The sequence below is a fragment of the Hermetia illucens genome, chromosome 4 (genome assembly GCF_905115235.1).
Source record: "Hermetia illucens chromosome 4, iHerIll2.2.curated.20191125, whole genome shotgun sequence".
Classification (NCBI taxonomy): domain Eukaryota; kingdom Metazoa; phylum Arthropoda; class Insecta; order Diptera; family Stratiomyidae; genus Hermetia; species Hermetia illucens.
The window spans coordinates 154,739,485-154,754,607 of record NC_051852.1 but is presented as its reverse complement, the minus strand read 5'-3'; the positions used below and the strand labels follow the sequence as shown (position 1 = coordinate 154,754,607).

Below are 15,123 nucleotides of genomic sequence, written 5' to 3'. Positions count from 1 at the left end.
TATCGTGTCGATGAGGCAAATCGGTCAGTATGATGATGATTGCCCTGGGTGTTTATTCGGCTTCGCGAGCAAAACTAGTTTTTGCCTCGTCCACCGGTCGGGGAAAACTCCTTCTACCATGCATGGGTCAAAAACGCTATAAAGCAGTAGAGTCTGGTCTTAACAGCGAGTTTAAGAGGTTTATTGGGAACATCATCCACACCGGGTGCTTTATTATCACCAATACTTCGGTAAATTTGCGCAAGTTCCTCCTTAGTTACCGCAGGTATGGTGTAGACGTCCAATGCTTACTTGTGTTATTTGCGTTCCTCTTTATCCGGGGGGGAAGAGCGCCATCATGATATCGAACAGAAGACGTGGGTAGGTCAGTTCTAATGTTTGCCCTCTCATGTTCTTCATAACCATCCTGTACGATGTTCCTCAGGGGTTATGGTCTGCCTCTGCACAAAGTTCCTTCAAGCATTCTCGCTTGCTGGTCTGTATACCCTGCTTAAGCCTACCTCGAAGATTCACATATACTAGCCGCTTCTGGTCGAAGTTCGGTCTTCCTCTAGATGGCTAGTAGATCCTTCTAGCTCGAAAACGTGCATCCCCTAACACCGCGATCTCTTCATTCCACCAATAGTTTGAGCGTCTTTTTGCGAGAACTTGTCGCCTCGGCATAGCAGCGTCGCATGCTCTCGTTATGCGTCCCATCATTTGCTCTACCTTTTCTGTAACTGCACCACCGGGATTTTGGCCTCCCAATAGCATCTCTATGAATGCATCTTCCTCAAACCTTTTCACGGACCAGCCCCGGTCTCCAGTTTCATGGGAACGCACATCAACGCATGGCCCATATTCGATCTGGAGGAAAATTGCCTGGTGGTCACACACGCTGACAAACCATGTCATTCTCCTCGCCAATGTGGTACTCACATATGTCAGATCGACTATTGAGCCTGACCCTGTCCCACGAAAAGTGGAAACATTTCCCGTATTGGCAAGCACCAAGTCTAGCTCCGCGAAAGCCTCGAGCAGGATACGGCCCCTGGTGTTCGTAATGAGACTGCCCCAATCCACAGCCCACGCATTGAAATCACCCGCTATGATCTTGGAGTTCCCCTTTCTTACATCTCTCGTTCGCCAAGATGTCGATGGGGATCATGCCTGCTATCACACAACCTGCTTCGTCTGATGTTCTACGGTAAGCGCACGAGGTTCGCAATGCACTCAATCGATATGAGCTGCGATTTTTCTTCTATTTGCTTCCAACTGCATAAATCAAGATTGAGCTCACGATTCTCGAGATCGGGAGCCGATGGCTTTGCCTACGACCACCTATATTTGGTAACATTCTTGCCAACAACGTAGCCACTCCAGAAGCTTTGGTTGCTAAATTTTCAAAATGGGGCTTGAATTTCAGTCTCTGGTCAACCATGACTCCTAGGGATTTTAACGTTGGCTGCGACTGTATGATGTGTTTACCAATCCTGTTCTTTATCGACGGTTGCTTCCTTCTCTTGGTAATCAAAACTACCTCGGTTTAATGCTCCACGAGTGTCAGAACAACTTCCTCTAGTCAAGTCCTGATTTCAAAAAATGCTTCGTTTGTGAGTACCTCGATCTCATCAATATCTTGTGCCACGATAGTCACTACGATGTCGTCTGCGAAGCCAATAATTGTCATTCCTTTGGGTAGTTGCAACTTTAAAATTTCGTCATATATTATTGTCCACAGGAGAGGACCGAAAACTGATCCTTGTGGAAGCCTACAGGTTGTTATATACGTCTTTGGTCCATCGTCCACATCGTAACACAATCTCCTCTTCTGGAGAAATTCCACGCTTATGTGCACCATGTATTTAAGAGCGCCCAATTTGGCTAAAGACGCAATCATTTTGCTCCATTCTGCCTTATTGAAGGCATTCTTCACGTCGGGAGTAACTATCGGGCAAGATTTATTGGCCTCCTCCATTGCTTTTTCCGCAATTTCCGTCACCGTACTGATCCCATTGACAGTAGATCTTGCCTTTTGGAATCCAAACTGCCTGTCTGAGAGACCATCCTTCTTTTCTGTGATTGATACAAGCCTATTGAAGATGACCCGTTCGAAAACTTTGGCGACGCCGTTTAACAGGCATATAGGTCTATAAGACGAAGAATCCCACAAAGATTTATTTGGCTTGAGGATTAGTACAAATTTCTGTTAACTCCACTCTTCCGGGAAAATACTATTTATGAGGGACGTTGTAAATGTTTCAGCGAACCACCTTGGAACTGCTTCGACGGCCACTGTCAGTACTTTATTCGGAATGCCGTCTAAACCTGAGGCTTTATTTTCGGCAATCTTCTTCGCGGTTTCCATGACTTCTTCAGTGGTTACCTCAGTAATTTCACCGGGATCTATCTGGATCGATTTACTTCAAACTTGTGGGAAGAGAGTGCTAATGATATCCCGCAGCAAATCAGGTTTGGTGATCGGTTGTGAACGCTTACCCTTGCCCCTTCTTACCCCTATCCTTGTCGAGTACCTCAATGGCAAATTTGATGCCAATGTCGGACCTGGCTACGATGGTCTTTCAAACCTCTTTTTGGTCGAAACTGGACCTTCCGTACGATAGCCTTGGGCTCTAACCACTCAGCTATCCGGACATTCATTGTCCTGCTTAAATTCCACTCAAGACCTTGGGGTCACTTTCGACAATAAGCTCCGTCTTAACACCCATTGCCTCGAAGTCACCAATCGAGCAGCAAAATTGTCAGGCTTTATACTTGGCTCCTCCTCTGACTTTGGCTCCATCCAACCGTCCTTAGCTCTCTTCAATTCCCTCGCGAGGAATACCCCCGAGTATTGCTTCGTGATCTGGTCACCCTCCTGTAACTGTGATCGTCTTGCCCTTGAAAATGTGCAACGAATATTAAATTACCGTGTCCTCCATTGCAATAGGACGTTATATCCTAACCAACCTTACTTCTTCCACCTTTCTTCCAGTGACGACAGCCAAGAATACCTGGACGATGAAAAACCAAAAGGATGTTGTGGCCGGTTCTGTTCCAAACTATGCATGCCATGTCGCCGTTGTCAGTGTTGCTCCTGTTGCCGCAAGCAGAAAACTGGCTCAGCTAAATCTGATGAACGCATCATCGTGGAGGAAGTCAACGAAAAGCGAGGGTGTTTTGGACGCTGTTGTCGTAAGAAAAAAAATGCCGGAACTGCTGAACCACAAATGGGACAGAAGCGAATGGCACCAATACAGGAAGAACGGGAATCTGAAACATCTAAAACAGCAAAGAAACAGAACAAATGTTGTCTTTGTTTGGGAAAAGTTTTCTGCTGCAGAAAGACCAATAAAGTGGAAACTATTACTGGAGATGCCGAGGAAGTAAGACGCTGTTGTTTCTGCATTCCGTGCGGAAAGAAGAAGAAACCAACGAATGCATGGCCTGAGAGGCGAGAAAGTATTATAAGTGATCCACCTCCTCAGCCGTGAGTTTTTATGCTTTATTTTAAAAAAAAATATTTGATTAAATCATTTTTCCTGTATTTGAAGGGGATGCTGTACGAGACTATGCACAAAAATATTTTGTTGTTGTCGGAAACCTAAACCTGTCAGTGAGAGCCGACGAACCAGTATGAACAGCAAAAAACAAAGTATTGCACCTACTATTCCCTTGGAGGTAAGTAAATGAACTATTTTTGTTATAACTACTGTACAACTATTGACCAGCGTAGTTGCCAATATCAGGTTGAACGGGAAGTTTGATCTGGTAATACAACAATCGGGATAGTCCTTTGGAAGCGGGTTTTCTCGGAAATCCCGACCAGGCGGTTTGCAGCTTTCCACTTGTAGCTGTTTCGTGCTGTATATGGTTAATGCAACAAGCCTCGCCAATGAGCTCTTTCAAATGCGATGGAGTTTCGTTTCCTTCCAACCAAGTGCTCGATCCAAAGGTGGCAGATGCCCGGTGGTATGAGTTCCGAAACTCGACTTGACATAACTCGATATTTCTACCTTGTGCTGAAGGACCTCTGCCCTTCCTCCATACTCGAGGAGGGCAATCAAATCCGAGTGTGTAAGGGCCTCATCTGAAGTGGCTTTTACCACAAAGCCTCACCGGAGGTTATCTGGAACCATGGGAACCGGCATAACCCTCTGAGAACATATGTTTCGGGAAAACTCCTGCTTTGGGCCCGGTTATATTCGGTTGGCTCCCTTGTGGGAGGTTCATTGTGGTTGTGCCCATATGGCGGTCAGTGCTCCTTGTGAGCTCAAGCGTGAAGTTGCGCAGTACAACTCGGGTGCCATATCCCTTAGTTCAGGCAGAGATGCTAGGTAGGTCTCGTATCCACTGGTATAAACCAGTACCGCTGTGCCGGCTTCGCATCCACTACTATAATTATCGAGTCTGGACTTGGCATACATTGATACTTCTACCTTTAACTAAGAGGGTACTACTGTTTAAACTTTGATTTTGATCAAACTTGGACATAATATGCTTCATTATATTTTATACCATTACCAACTTTTATAACTCTGAGGTAAACTTAAGGAGGGTTTTACTCAATTTCCCTAAAAATATGGTAATATACTATTATTAACTTAATTTGAACAGATGTCGATATGGAGAGTCTTTTGGGGCCTGGACACCATATAGAGGCAGCTTCATGATTTTTTTCAGATTTTTTGGCTTAGTAGTCTCTGAGAATGGGTCCATTAAAGAAATCGTCAGTTTCCACCCCTCCCACTGCCCATCTTTCTAACAAATGTCAAAACTAAGACCGGCTTAGAAAAGTACTAAGTGGGGCCTTTCATTTAATACCCAACATGATTATATTCGGTGAAAAAAAAAATTTTACACTTTGCATGCATGGGGACTCCCCCTTAGTCCCAACGTAGGAGGATATCACTTACCGCATATCTGGGCGTCTAGAGTTCCCACCTTCTCACAGAATTTCGTGTCAACCGGTATAGCCGTTCCTGAGAAAAGTGCATGTGACAGACAGACAGACAGACATTCAACCGATTTTAATAAGGTTTTCTTTTGCAAAGAAAACCTTAAAAACAACAGATGAAGTAACGTTGTTACGCAAAGTGGAATTTTGGTCGAATTAAGCAAAATAGCTATAGAACTTACAATAGTACAAGCCTTGAGGAGCATTCACATAAAAAATGCTCCGTGGATTCCGCTTCCCCATTACAGGATGGACACGTATCATCTTGAATAACTCCTATTCTGAACATATGGCGATAGCACACCTCCTTGCTGGCAACATTTCGTAGCTCTGCTATTAGTTAGCGATCGATCCTTTAGTATTGTTGGATAGATGCCATCCATGGCAGGTGCTTTGAAGGGTTCAAAGGATTGTATAGCAGCTGTCACCTTTTCATTGGAAACAACCGCTTTCGTAGTGCTCCAGTTCACCTTGCAACACTTACGTGTTGGAAGTGTAACAAGAACACTCAACTCTCCCCGCATGGTGTACTTCCAAGAGCGTCTGTACTGATTCCAGTCTGGAACTCGTGAGAATATCATCGGGTTTTCTAAGAGAGTCCAACTTGGCCGACTTTTAAGGACCCTACACAGCCTCTCTCGACTTACAGTTCCTCACAGAATGCTTTAAGGAAGTCTCATTTCGAACACTTTGCGAGCCTTTGTAGGAAATAGGACAAGCCTTTCCATAGCACTCTAAAAGTGAATTCAGTTGATGGTGGAAAATGTCGCGGCAAATTTCCAAGAAATTTAAAGTTCAAAGCAAAATCCAGCGAGGTTGCATTCTGCCACCGATACTATTCCTTCTTACTACCGGTGCCGTTCTCCATGTTATCTTGTCCGGAGGCCGTGGAGCACATCAATGGAGAATGATATCCTTGCTCAAACTCCATGGCTATGACAATGACATCTGTCTGGTCCCTCGCTGAGCATGGACCTTGGTCAAATAGCCCTGGATTTTGGAAGGCCAGCGAAGTCTGACTACGGAGGAACACCAAAAAGACATGGGTTGTCAATCTGACTGATCAATTCCACCACCATTACTCAAAGATTCATTGGTGCACTCTGCCCTGAGAAGATATCGAACAATGATCTAAATCGGCGTACGAGCCAGTTATCGACAGATGTGTTGATAAGAGGGTGGATGTGCCAGTTAATAGGGCACACTTTAAGAAAAGGCAGGCACATGTCACAGTACACTTGAGGAGGAGTGTAGGCGGAGAGACTTGGAAAGAGCCGCAGCACATTTCATCGATCGAGGAACTATGGCGCGTAAACGTGGTGAACGCGTTATGCGACGTTTAAGAGATATTGGTCACTATACTCGTATATATAAAGGATGCAAGTTGATTGTAGCTGACCTTTCTTCGTGCATTTTCTTCTGCTAGTTTCTTCCACATTTCCACAGTCATCCAGATTTTGTAGAGCTCTATTGGAAGGCGCCTAACAATCGACTTCAGCTTTGGTAGGATGTGAAAACTTCTTCTACTTCTACTGTTGAAGTTGCTTCAACTTATATGGCAATGTCCTTGTTTGTTTCCTTCTCCACCACTTTTGCCGATCACAGGCTTAGTCCGACTGGAGTCGAAAGATCAGCCATCGTGCTCATATGTTGCATGGATTCTGCGATTTGGTTCATGCTCTAAATAAGTTGAACCATTTTGGGTTATAAGTTACGGATTCGGCACAAAATGTTGAATCCGAAAGATTGAATTTCAGAGCATCAGCGTAAAACAAGGCAAACTGTGTGGGTACTTGGGTTAAGATTGCCTATTAATGGTTACATGGTTGCCATAAACAAATAGTGCGTCAATCAACTCCGTGGTTGGACTCTCTTGAACTTACACGGATATCCTCCGTAAACGGCAGTATAATTACTACCACAGATATCGCATTTCTTCGCAGAGGCACTCAGATGTGGGATAAAGGTCACCGCATATAATGCACACGCTTGGAAGTTGCTTGATCATCCTCTTCATCTTTCAAATTCCTTTCAACAATGCCTTGTCTAGGTGCTAACTCTTCCGAGTCGTTTACCATTCATCTTCTGACTCCTTCTTTGGATGAGTTTTTCATTGATAAACTTGGCACCAGTATCAGACCTGGCCCCGATGAGATTCTTAAGCTTTTGCCAGTTAACTGGAAACAATGCATATTCTTCCTCTCTATAATTTTCAATTAAGCTCTCCAAGAATACTACTCTCATTACCTTTGGAAAGAGTGTCTTTTTGTCAAAAGCGGTGACTTTACTCTAGTTGTGAACTACCGCCCTATGTCGTTCTTTTTCTCTAGTTCAAAAATTCTCGAAAGGTACGTCAACGGCTGATTGGCAGCGCGCTTCGGTTACCAACATAGCTTTGTGAAACGTCAATCTACTGCTCTAAACCTTCTGAATTTTACCACTTTCGCACATATCTTAACTCACGGTAAGAAGTGTACTTCATTTACACTGACCTCCCTAAGGCCTTTGATTCCATCAATCGCAACATTCTCCTCTCCATTATCACGTGATTACCCATCCCGTTCTTTTTCGCGCACCTCTGAAGTTCAACAAGGCTCTATACTAGGCCGTTTACTAATCTTATTTTGTTATTAACGACCTTCGGTCTTTCCTCACCTGCCCCTACTTACTTTAAGCAGACGACCTTAAATTGCTTCTGTTTTGTCTTCGCAGGAATGTGCTTTCTTTCAATCCAACTGACCAAACTGACACTAAATATCAGCAAATGTTACTCACTTAAATCCTACCCAACGTCCTTTTCCTACTCTTTTGAACAGAAGTTAAATCCTCGTTTAACTAGAGTTTTGTCGTGTAAACTTAACATCACGGTCTTCTAAAGAACCCCGCTGTAAAAAGGACAACGGTGCCAGTCTATACTGAGTGCATGACTCAGCATTCATACTTGTGGATGCAAGACCAACTTAAATATCTACCGAACTGCAGAGTACGGCAGCCAAGTTGAAACGCAACTCCTCGTTTGAGGCCCAGCCTCTTGTCCACCTGGACGCCAACCATGAAACTCCCACCGAGGGGCCAATCGCTAATAACCGGGCTCAAAGTACATGAACCACGAATTCTTCTGACACATGTAAATTCAGAGGGCTCTTCCGGTTCTCATGGTATCAATATACCCCTAGTAAGGCTTCGCAGCCGAAGCCACTTCAGATGAACCTTGGGTCTAATCGCCTATATAAGTCTTGGAGCATTCACCTACTGCATCGCGACCAGCAAGTCATAATGAGTACCGCGTTTCTCTATGCCACCTCGCGCAGGTTCTCCTCAGCCTCTTGGCTTTAGTTTGGTAGCAAGGATTGTTGCTCTGTGTTCCTCCCAGCCACCTCAGAGCACTTCTCTTGAAGGACAATTCCCATTTCGCCGAAACAATCAATTGTGCTTCCGAAATGTCTGATTTTATCCTAGGTTGTTCTCCCAACTTTACCAGCTCTAAATATTGCTCCATAATTTGGCTCCCTTCTGCAATTATGACTGCTTCGTTCTCGAACTATACAACGCATATTTACCCGATCCCTCTTGTTTAAAAGGAACTTTCCCTGTGTGGACTACCCTTCCCGGTTTCGAATTCTCAGTTTCCCTTACAACGGCAAATCTTTCTTGAAACCTGTGCTCATTTCAACCTCTGTAATTGCTTGATTGACACCTTTGCTTCCTGCACTTGCTCTCCCAAGAGAGTCTGTATAAACTCAACTCTTAAGTTTGTAAAAATTCCACGCGGTTTTCTAAGGAAGTTCAACTCATTCATTTTAAGGACTCTGCACAACCATGAAGTCTCTCTTTCAGCTTCAAGTTCCTCACTGTAAATTCTAAAGAAGCATCACTTCGAACGTTTTAAAAATATATTAAAATGAAGTTTAACCAAACCAACCAAAGGAGTCCTTAGTCGCCTACGAAGCCGCACTTTGTTGCCAATAAGCTCATTGAAGTTTGTTCAGTCCGTTTTACTAGGATTCCCTCTCTGTATTGCAATCTGTTCGCCTGCAATAGCCACACTGAATTCTAGGTATCGCTGGTCTGATGGTGGCACTTCGTGTAGCACCCGCCAGTCTCTAATCCACTCTAACAACTTCGAAGTGCAGATCGTTAGATAAATTCCTTCACTTCTTCTTGGTCTCACAACCAGGAGGACAGGAGCGCTCCCTTCGTTCGCTCTGAAATGATAAAATCAAATAGCTTCTCTCCTCTAGGATTGCATTTGCTACAGCCCCAACAAATATGCTGAGTGTTTGCATCAAAACCTATTAGGTATTTAAGGCCACATGGCTCTGCACACATCATATCCTTTAGTTCTTGCGTCGTTTCTCCTCTTGCCGTTAACCTGGTGTTGTAAGATGACCCCCACTAAGTCCTGGGAGCAGAATTGTCTCAGTGTGGTTGCTCCTAAAAATGTTGACATCAAAACGCTGGCTCTCAGTCTCGAGACTGTAACTTTGCTAACCCTGCTGCCAGTAGATAGGAGCAGACTTTGGCATGCTGCAGATTAATTTTACCAAACTTTATGTTAGGAGAAATAAGTGTAATCTAATGTGAAAACCGCCGCTAACTGAAGAGTCCGCTGCGTCCAGTGTGGGCCTCACCAGGATTACCGGAATACGTCCGATTACTCTTGATATTGCCAGACCTGATGGTGTAGAAACGCTCATGTCCTTACTCCCAAAAACTTTGCCTTCTTTGGAAGTACCCTTTGCGGCTAATGTTTGCTCCTACCTAGCCTTCCTTTTCTCTTTGCTCGAAAAATTAGGCCACCGATTGGCTGGCCACAGTCGTCTTTCCAGTTGATCTCATTATGAAAATTTCTCTGGCTTACCACGACCTAGACAGTAAGTGCAAGCTTTTCATGCAAGAGGAGAGATTTCTCCATGGTGAAGCCTCCAAAATCCATGCGATTTGGCTGCTCAAAGTCGCGGATGTATTCGAAATGTTTGACTCTTCACCACTTAGAGAATTAGAATCCATAACTTCCATATTCATGGTTTTGGACACTGGCCACTACGACAAGGTAGTCTCCGAGGAGAGGATTTATAGTTAAGGAAGAATTATTTTGTGATAACATTCCGTGGACCATTAATAGATAACATTCCTAGAATAGTAATAGCATCTTGGAATTCTCAAGGAATTACTTATCATTACAGGACAGTCGACCAAAACTTCATAACGACCTCGTGGAATACAATTCTAAAATGAAGGGTGCCATTCCTGTGATGCCCCTGTGGTTAGCGTGGTTCTGCATGATCTGCAACTGCATCATACCAGGATTTGGTAACTATAACTGCTGCTGTATTTACTCCACTTATTGAAAACAATATTCCTGCAACTCTAGGGACCATTCTTTCTGGATTCTTCTGCCTTTGCGTGGGTATACCACGTTTCTCACAATACGACAGTGCCAAGGCTCGAATCGGTTCTCTGATTATCAATTGCATTGTGGGAATAGCTCAGGCGTTTTGTGTACTCTTCTGTTTCGTCGGTTGGGGATGGTCGATCTGGTGGGGCTTGATCATGTTAAAGACTGCAAGTGAGTATTTTTCATCCCCTCCTCTAATGATTCTAAGCTAATGATGTGACTTAATTTCTAGGAAAACTGCGGAAGATCAGGCGAGTAGAAGAGCTGGAAATGCAAGAGGAACAACGACAACAAGCCGCTGAAAAAGCACGGATCGAAAGGGATATCGAGGCACAGAAGAAGGAGGAAAAGAAGTAAAGCATGGAAGATGTCCCCATTTTTCATCCTGTATAGAAAGCCAAAAAGAGAACCAAGAGAAATGTCTCTCTCTCTCTCTGATTCCATATAAAATACTATTTCACTTGCGAATTATCGCAGTTTTATGAGGTCCTATCCGTGTCGGTAAATTCCGTTTTAGAAGTGGGAGATTTTTGAGATTCAAATTCAAAGAATAAACTTTTTTATGTAGAAAATACATGATGTACATAGAATCTGTACAGAGCATCTTCCCTTGGAGAGAATGCTCCCCAGGATTTTTAGCCACTCCAAACATTTTTCGTATGAAAGGACAGATTAAGATAAATCTCAGATAAAAGTTTGACCGGTGTTTCAAAAAGAGGAACTGACGAAAACTTCTTAGCTGATGCGTACCTAAATACGAGAATAAAAATCCTTAGTTGTTTGTAGATAATACTCACTAATATCTTGTAGATAACAACGACCTATTGAGCTTTGAATAAACAAGAAATTGTAACAAAATAACTGAAAAACGAGGGAGCATGGATCATTTTGATTGATGCTTACTTTTTGTACGTACATATCACCGTGGCAGCCTTAATAGATTCTAATAGAAAATTTGGAGACAATGAACTGGAAGATACTAAAAAAAATATTAACGAGAAAAACTACATTTGCAATATCTTCTTTTAATACGTTATTGAAATTATTGTAATACAATATAACATATAAGTGTAAGGAATTTGTTAAATTTGTCACAATTTTGTATATAAATTGTAATAAAGCGAATCAATAATAATAAAATATTGAAAATAATTGGTTTGCCTTTACCATTTTACTTCCTTGGATAAGAAAATTCGACGGAATTTATTTGTTATAAAATGATAATCCTTTATCCGGGGTTTCAATGAATGAGGTCGAAACCGCTAGGCTGACTGGGATGGCTCACTTTTCGGAGAGCGGATCATCTAATCCTCTTAAGACATCCATAATATTTCGAAATTTTAACCATAACAATTCTCTCTATTTACAGCAACTATAATACATCAACATGCTAAAGCATTTAAGAACTATCGCCTCTTCTAGATCAAATTCACAATTTTTCTCGGTCCAGGTGGATTGGAGAGGTTCTCAAAACATTATCATCTAGCGTATCAAGCCATCGCTGTTTCGATCGGCCTTTTGGTCATTTCCTATCGGCTTCGATATTGAAGCCAAAGTAGTGAGTTATAGCGTGTCAGCTACACCTCACACTTTTAAGTCATCGTTGGCGGTTATCTGAAATGCGTTTCAGTTCCCCCCACGGTTTTCTGAGACATATGCACTCCTTCTCTACTGTTCTGCGCCAAGTGTACGTGAGGCGACCCACTCGTTGGTTACCTTGGAAAGTGGAGTCCACTGCATGGCATAGCCAGCAATGCAAGTGTCGCCCGTCCTTAATGTGTGACCTATCTTCTGCTACCCTCGTCTTCCAATCACGTCGCCTACGGGTGACAAGTCTATACACCGACCCAGTTCATCGTTTGTAATAGTATCACGCCAGCGTATCCCAATGACACAACGCAGACAGGTGTTAAGGAAAGCTTGCAGCTTTTGAGTAATAGGGGGGGTCACTTTTCATGTGATACTCTCCTAGTAAAACAGCATGAAGAGAGTAACCGATAACAAGAAGAAATAATATCGGCGACCTCAAGATCCTCTGAAATTTTACCTCGATTCAACACGTGATATTTTGCACCATTATATGTCGCTCTGATAATAGCTATTAGTTTCTTCGGAATGCTCCCCCCCCCCCCCCCCCTATGTAGAGCACTCCAGAAACATTCCCTGTTCACACTATCGAAAGCTATGTCCATATCGATGAAGAACAGGGGAAGTGAAGATCTAAACTCCGCGCACTGTTCTAAATGATCCATATGACCACATCAACGGTCAAGAATCCGGAACGGAAACCATTCTGCTTTCTGTCGATCAAGCTTTCCAGATGTTCTTTGAAGTGTTCCAGGATTATCTTAGCTATTATCTTTGCACTCGCGGGGACCACCCAGATACCCTTCCAATTGGCACATTCAGAACTCTTCCGTGCAATCTTAACGATCACCCCTTTTTTCCACTCTCGCAGATCTGCAGTAACTGCAGATGCAGCGCTAAATAATAAGCGAGGAGACCGTCAAACCCAGCGGCTTTACTCCGTTTGAGTGCGTTGATGGCCGGACTGTTCCTCCAAGCAGAAGAGAAATCCTCTCCACAACAGGAAGAACGTCACCGGGTGTACTTTGTTTTAGAACCGTGGGGAAATGGCGAATGGAGGCCTTGCGGAGATTACAGGCATCTGAATGTTCAGACAATTCCCGACCGATACCCTATCCGCTCATCCGTGACTTTGCGCATTCATTGATAAACTGCCGTGTTTTCACAACCTTGAATCTGGCCAAGGCTTATCACCAAATCCTTGTTGCTCCCGAAGACATATCGAAAACGGCTATCTGCACACCTTTCGACCTTTTCGAGTTCACCAAGACGACTTATGGCTTTTGTAACGCTGTGCAGACTCTGTCCTACGAAACTTATACTTCTGTTTCGTCTACATGGATGACGTTTTGGTCGCCGCTTCTTCTGAATCTGAGCATCTAGACCATCTCGAGTGTATTTTTCAACGTCTCCTTGAGGCCGGGCTCGTTCTAAAAGTTGAAAAATGCAAATTCCTACAGAAGCAAGTGAAATTTCTCGACCACATAATCACTCCTGACGGAATTCAATCAGACCCAGACAAAAAAAAACCAGACCCAGAAACGATCAAAAACTTTCCCCTGCCAACCACCGTGAAGTATTTGTGAAGGTTCTTGGGCATGTTAAACTTCTTTTCTTTCCTACCCAAGGCTGCTCATTACCAAGCGATCCTCCACACTTACTTGTTTGGGTCAAAAACAAAAGACTCCCGCGAAGTTGCATGGTCTACTGAAGCCGCCCAGGCTTTTGAAACCGTTAAATAACAACTTGTTGATGTTACACTACTGGCATTTATTGAACCACGATGCCTCAAGCACAGCGGTAGGCTCCGCTCTTCACCAACGGGTGAACCAAATCTGGCAACCGTTGAGGTTGTTTTCGAAACAATTCAACTCGACTTAACGTTACTAAAACGCCTACAATCGTGAGCTACTCGCCGCGTATCCTCCCCATTGAATACTTCCGCTTTTCCCTTGATGACAAGCCGTTCACCGTGTTCACGGACCACAAGCCCCTTACTTTCGCGCTTAAACAAAAGCCCCACAAAGCATCTCCTCGCCAACTTCGGCAACTGAGCTTCATCAGCTAGTTTATTTTCGACATCCAACACGTGTCTGGAAAAGATAACGTCTTTGCGGGCGCTTTGTCATGAATCTTGGAGGTCACAGTCCCCGCCGCGGTCGATTATACGGCAATCGCCGAAGCGCAGAAAGACAACGCATAGCTACAGAGCCTGAGGACAAACTTCAAATACAAGTTCAAGGAGTTCCCTATCTTCGACTCAAACTGTACTTACTCTGCGAGATCTCGGACAAGGGACCTAGGCCGTTCACGCCGATTTTCGTAAGAAAGTAGTCCACGCAGTACACGATCTTGCGCACCTAGACATCAGGACGACGAGCCGGCCAGACCGTGCATCGCATGCCGGAAGTGTAAAATCAACAAGCACGTTGAAACCAGCACACCATCCACCTCAACATCATTGGCCCTCTGCGACACTTGCACGGATACAAGCCGTAAACCATCAACAGGTTTACACGGTGCCCTGAAGCAATACCTCTGACTGGATTACAATTAGGTGAGACTTTGTACACAAGCGGCTTGTTTCTAAGTCAGAGGGAGAGTGCGACGCCTAGGGTTCGGAACATGCCCCAGACATCAACAGGCTTCCTGGTTGCTAGGCTGTGCGCATTCGAGAGGATTCTAGTTCCGACTTTATGGATAATCTTTGATTCATCGGCGAAAAATACTTTATCGTAACCGTGCAACAGATCAATGGTTTTCCACTCTGCTCTGATTGGAAAGCGAACCACAAGCTCAGCTAATATATGGCGTATTTCGTTTGCAATGCCCAGAGTTCTCCTGATACTTCGTCTAAGATGCCGATTAAATTAATATATTAAATTTGCTCTATGCAGTGAACAGTCAGGTAACAATTTTTCTAAAATTAATCAATTTTACCCATGGTTGAGGAAAACAAATATTTCTTTTGTGGAGACTTTGTGGCGCGGCAGGATCTGCAGCATTCGAAATTTATTTCGAATGTTGCGGATGCGGACGGGTAGATGGCGCGGAACTCTCCACTCACTCATTTTAGAACGCACCAAGGGAGTGGAGAATTAGCGGTGGAAAAATGCCGTTGGTTGGGACAGTAAGGACCGCATGGAAATAAGCCGGTTTCTTCAGTTTCCAACCGCGGCGGTGAACACATTTATACTGCTCT

General features: G+C 43.9%; 1 protein-coding gene across 2 annotated transcripts in view; it reads left to right on the top strand.

The window, feature by feature from the left end:
• The window catches only part of LOC119656162 (protein stum-like), a 45,837-nt gene extending 34,907 nt beyond the window's left edge, over positions 1-10,930 (top strand). For both annotated transcript variants that reach the window (XM_038062505.1, XM_038062504.1), the window contains 5 exons: positions 2,975-3,469; positions 3,534-3,660; positions 10,123-10,249; positions 10,311-10,505; positions 10,567-10,930. In XM_038062505.1, the coding sequence (XP_037918433.1) occupies positions 2,975-3,469; positions 3,534-3,660; positions 10,123-10,249; positions 10,311-10,505; positions 10,567-10,691 (1,069 nt within the window). In that variant the 3' untranslated portion in view covers positions 10,692-10,930. The remainder of the gene's footprint in view (positions 1-2,974; positions 3,470-3,533; positions 3,661-10,122; positions 10,250-10,310; positions 10,506-10,566) is intronic.
• Positions 10,931-15,123: the final 4,193 nt, after the last annotated feature.